We start from the raw sequence: 5,533 nt of genomic DNA on the forward strand, positions 1-5,533 counted from the left end.
AAATGTGTTATTCTTAAAAAAAAAAAAAAAACTTCTTGCCTTCATTTGAGCATGGAGCTAATATTTAAGAAATCTTGTGCAAGTAGTATCTTACTGTAGACAAATTCACCAATCTTTATGCATTTTAAGTAAAACACTCAAGCATCATAAACAAAATAATTTCAACATGCGAAATTCAAATTTACAAAAAAAAAAAAAACCGAGATAGTTAGTTTTAGAATGTTATCTCTATTAGGTTATTGCTGCACATCTTTATTACTTATCGAGAGTGGGAAAATGTAGGCAAGCCCTAAAAATGTAGCAGAAGCATTTCTGCACACTGGTATCCATAATCTAGTTTGTGCAGAAAGGTTTCCACTAGATTCATAGAGATCTCACTCGAAGAAAGAGGCAAGAATCGGTCATTTGGTTGCCCTCCGAACCTTCTGCAACTCTTCAATGGGCTTCCATTGCTGGTTAATTGTGATAAGCTTTAAAAAAAGGCAAAACAAAAGTTTTTTGTTAAGACCTGTTCTTCATACTCAAAACCATGTTAGGATTTGTCTACAATCCCCTTTAGAAAAAGCACCACCATAGCATCTGCAGTCAAAGAATCCAGAATCTCTAAAACATGCATGAAGTATTAATATAGGCTGGTTTCTATCACTCTGTCTCCTAAAAAGCCTTAGGGAACCTGAATGTTTCAGGATCAGAGAGCAAGGACATAAGCATTAATGGATTCGAAATATTTTAATTTCCCATGCCTTATGTAAACTGGAAGTTCAAAAAAACCTGTCTACACCCATTACTGGATGGTATATCATGCTACAAAGATGGGGTCTGGAACACTGTAGGCTCTTATGATTTCCTCTTTGTAATATGCAATAAAATGACAAATGATCTAAGTTAAGCAATAAGGGAAATGAGCAAACTGTGGGCAGCTCTGATTGCCAAAGAACTCACATTTCAGCAATTTTCATTTACCCTTACACATTTTCTGTTACCCCAGGATCTAGAAATGTAGTTAATTTTAAAGATCTTAAATGTTCCCAGTAGGCCAAAACCTACTATATGAAACTATTTGAAAGTTTTGTCTAAAAACAGTTTTCCTGACAGACCTAAGTAGTATTCGTTCCAATAAACTCAAAATTTTTTACTTTCAAAATAATAAAAATGTAGTCTTTAGGATAGTCTTAACAGTAACTAGTAAGTAATTTTGCTTAGAGGTTGCCACTACTGTTTTCAAGAGCTCTTGTTATTACTCCTAATAGACCTGATATTTACTTTAGATAATGGATAAAATGAGATCATGTATTACAATAATGCCAAAAGTTATCATTGGAGAGATTACTAAGGGCCAGGCAGTGTGCTGGGCTGGGCTCTATGTATTTTATCTTCTTTAATTCTCTTAAATCTGAGGTAAAGCCCCATTATTGTGACCATTAAATAAATTCTGAGAGCTTCAGGGAGGCCAAGTTGTCTAAAATCACCTATGGATAAAATCGCCTAGAACAAGGATTTGATCATTGATCTCTAAAGCTCTCTAACACTACATTAAATAATATCACATCTATTTTGCTGACAAGGATGCTTAGGTTTATGAAGTCACTTTTTAGTTTAGCAATACCTTTCCAGGTACATTAGGATCCACATTTTCCCAAGGCTCTGGGTTTTTTTTTCGATCAATACTGAAAATAAAAGAAAACTGATTATTTAAAAGCAAGCCAATCTAAACAACTGGGATACTAGATATAGGGACTGACTGACTGCATACTTAGTCATTCATCTATTCCTTCACTGAAACTGATGGAAAATTTGTTAAGGGAGCTTCACAGTTTGGCTTAAACATTAAAAATCAATCCCCTCTTAGACAAGAGGTCTGTGTGCCCTTTATTGTGTTAGGCTGGAGAATGTTCCCATAAGCTGAACAGCAATGTATAGAAGTGAGTGGTCTTGCCCTGGTTTCTGGGATGGGCTGAAGAGCTGGGCTTGAACTATGTAGTTGTAATCTATGGTATCCTAGGTTCCTCTTCCAGAGCTTGGCAACACCATCCTTTCCAGTACTGACCCGGTCAAGATCATTTTCAAGTCTATCTCTTCCTCATATTCCAGGAAACACAGTATATTACCTTTTTATATCCAGCACTGATAATGTAGACAACTGAACATAAAACCTTTCCCATAAAACTGAAATTTTTAGATTTCATTACCATGATTGGTTTGATGATGTAAATCTCAAGAGACCATTTAAGAACTTTTCATTTCCAAACTTAAGTTAAAAAAATCAAACTTCACTGAAGAACAGGAGGAAGGCCAGTGGATGAAAGGATATTTAAATACAGAACAAGCTAGTGTTAGTAATATCATAATATAGTAATTTCTGATAATCAGGATGCTTTCCAACCCTGATTCTAAGTTCACAATTTGATTCTAAGTTCACAATTTGACATTCTTATCCTTGGAGGTTGGGGGGGGGGACACCTTGGGGGGGAGGGGCAGGAGGAGAAATAGGAAAACGACATCATGCATAAACCAGAGGCCAATTTAACACCCTGAAAACGTTTTTCTAAAAGATGTCTACTTACATCACATCAGATTTCTGAAGGGAATATACAGCAAAAGACGAAGCTCCACTTGCTGCAGCAGTCATGATCAGCACCAAAGGAATAAGCTGACAAAGAACAGGTTGTGGTGAACATCCCCATGTTTCAATGTGAAACATGTCAGATGGAACAGTTACCTATCATTTTCTACCTCAAGATCTGCACCATCTTTTCCCATCTTTAAAAATCAAAAATTTTCAGTCAAGATTATCCATTAAAACTTACTTCCTTCTTTTTCATCAGGAGTTGGAAAAAGTTCATGATGACTGCAGTGGTGAATGCCAAATCTAGAAGTAAAAAATCCAAGATGTTGATCAAAACTTCAGCCTCTAGAACCCAAGTTGGCAAGGGGCAAACCACCCTACCGACTCCTAGAGCCAACTCCGGTTGGTGCACCACCCTACCGACTCCTAGAGCCAACTCCGGTTGGTGCCTCCGCGTCCTCACCTGGGGGCGGGGCAGCGCGCGCAAAGGAGTTAACGCCCAGAATCTAGTGGGGCCCGCAGCCCGGACGCCTTATATACACCGACCTCAACCGCTCGAAAAGGAGGGGCGGGGTCATCTGGTCACGCGCGCTGCGCTGCGGGTTGGAAACCTGACTCACTTTACCCCGCTCTGAGATCCGACTTCCTGGCGCCTCCCAGCGCTCAGAAGTGGTTCTTACCCGCCTGGCCACACGGGCTGAGGTTTAACCTTGAGGGTCAAGTCTCCCAAGCGGCCCCTCTGCCTTCTAGGGGGAACATGAGAACCAGAGGAACTCTGATGGCCAAACAAAAAAAAACAGATTGTCTAAAAGGGGATTCGAAAAGGGAGCCAAGGAGCCAGAGTACCCGGGGAGGATCCCAGGTGTAGCAGGTAAATTAGAATTGATCTAATCATATTAAAGGCTCCCAAAATTTGTGAGCTAGCACACAATTAAAATCAAATTCTAAAGTTTCTTTCAGCATAACTCCCATGATGTACTGATTTTTCCCACTAAAGCAAAGCAACAACAACAACAAAATCTGGGGATGAGGGAGAGGAAACAAAAGGAATCAGCTGGAAAGGTTTCCCAGGGAAACCTCTGAAACTACCTGAACAGCGGTCTTCATCTTGAGCTCCCTTTTAGCTGACCCTAAGCCAGCAGCCTCACCTTGCACAGAGCATGCAGGCGACTGCAAAACCACCAAAATAATGACACCGTAACCCTAAGATAGGATCTACGTGCTGGACTCTGTGCCAGAAGCTTCTCAACATTTTTGCAGGGTGAGTGTGTTATCTCGGCTCACAGACGAGCTCAAGTCCCTTAGCCAGTAAGTGGTAGAGATGTGATCAGAATCCCCGACTGTTAAGCACCCAACATCACAGGGCTTTCTGCATCTGACTGTTAGCTACTGCAATTAAATCAAGAATTTAGTAATTTTAAAACAATTACATTTTTAAGTTTTTAAAATGACGTTGAAATTTTATTTTTTCCCCACCCCATCTCTTACACCCTTTGTCCTCCCCACAAACTTCCTTCCTCTTAACCTCAGAAACCTCACTTCACTTATTAGCATCTTCCAGTTTTTATAGGTATTTTGCTTTGCCCAATTGTTGGCTATGTAAGTATCCAGTATTTGTCATTCTGACTTGCTTTAGGACACAATTCCCTCCACCTCCTTCTATTTTTGCTGTAGAGGCCATTTCATCTTTCCTATGGAAGAATGATACTCCACTGCACAGCTATACCACATTTTCTTGATTCAGTCCTCTATCAGTAGGCACTGAGTTAGTTTCCATGTCCTAGCTATTGACTTCTTTTTTAAAGGAAAAATAAAACCAAAACCAAAAGGAAAACACCCACCACCAACCATTATACCTCCTCCACACCTTCCACTCCTCAACATTCTTCACCTCATCAGCCTCATTTCAGCTAACTGCTCACTAGTTCATTTTTGTTTTGTTTTGTCCTTTGTCCACTTTTCTTCACATAGCACAAGGAAGTGAAATCATTTATTATTTTTGTTTTGTATAGCCACAAATTTCTTTCATTTTTTGCTGCAAATGGCAAACTTATCTTTCCTAACAGCAGAATAGTTCTATTGGATGCATGGATAGATATCTCTTCGAATGGATACCCAGAAATGGGGTTGCTGTCTTGTATGGTTGGTCTATTTTAGTTTTTTGAGGAAGGCCCATACTACTTTCCAAACTGACTGCAATTTACATTCCCACCAGAGGTATGTAAATGTTCCTCTTTTCCCACATGTTGCTAGCATTTCTTGTTAGCAATCTTTTTGTTGTAACATATTCTCATGGATACAAGATATTTCACTGTGGTTTTGCTTCACATATACCTAACAAGTGAAGATGAACACTTTTGATGTCTATTGGTAATCTGTATATCTTCTTTGGAAAAGTGTCTATGTGGCTCTGCTCATTTTTTAAATTGGGTTGTTTGGTTGTTAAATTGGAGATTGTTGAATTTGTTACTTTATACCTTGGATAGTAACTCCAAGGTATGTGTGGTCATGATGTGTGGTATGCAAATTCTTTTTCTTGTCAGTAGGCTTTTTTTTAATCTGCTCATTTTATTCACTATACAAAAGCTTTTTAATTTGATATAGTCCCAAATACTTGTTTTCATTACCCTGCCATTGAGATCAGTATCCAAAGATATCCCTATCCTTGATGTCATGGAATGAGGTCACCTGTTGTCTTCTTTGTTTTATGACTTCAGATCCTACATCCAAGTCTTTAATCCATTTTGAATTTTTTAAAAGATTTTATGCATACAGAACTGGGGTACAGGCCAGAGGTGCAGGGGGTGAGAGAGGAATCACCAGAAACAGAATGGGGAGCAGAACAGGCAGATGTACTGAAACACACTGCTGAAGGGAGCAGGGGGTGGGTCAGGAGAGGCCTGCCACACCATGTGTGTCACCTCCCTGGCTGGGTAATCATGCTTCAGTGGCTGTGATAGCTTCATA

At 39.4% G+C, this 5,533-nt stretch overlaps 1 protein-coding gene across 2 annotated transcripts; it reads right to left on the bottom strand.

Moving 5' to 3' along the window:
• Positions 1–224: 224 nt before the first annotated feature.
• LOC101629779 (chromosome unknown open reading frame, human C15orf48) lies at positions 225–2,917 on the bottom strand. 2 transcript variants are annotated; one of them, XM_004687838.2, is made up of 4 exons: positions 2,808–2,917; positions 2,565–2,650; positions 1,607–1,667; positions 225–470 (listed from the first exon to the last, which is right to left on the bottom strand). In XM_004687838.2, exons 1-4 carry the CDS (start codon positions 2,841–2,843, stop codon positions 402–404), a joined length of 252 nt encoding a protein of 83 aa, XP_004687895.1. In that variant the 5' UTR covers positions 2,844–2,917; the 3' UTR covers positions 225–401. The 2 variants fall into 2 exon arrangements, with proteins under 2 accessions (XP_004687895.1, XP_012584036.1); XM_012728582.1 differs by lacking the exon at positions 1,607–1,667.
• Between the last annotated feature and the right edge of the window lie 2,616 nt (positions 2,918–5,533).

The sequence above is a fragment of the Condylura cristata genome, unplaced genomic scaffold, assembly GCF_000260355.1.
Source record: "Condylura cristata isolate star-nosed mole 26May11 unplaced genomic scaffold, ConCri1.0 scaffold00023, whole genome shotgun sequence".
Taxonomy (NCBI): Eukaryota; Metazoa; Chordata; class Mammalia; order Eulipotyphla; family Talpidae; genus Condylura; species Condylura cristata.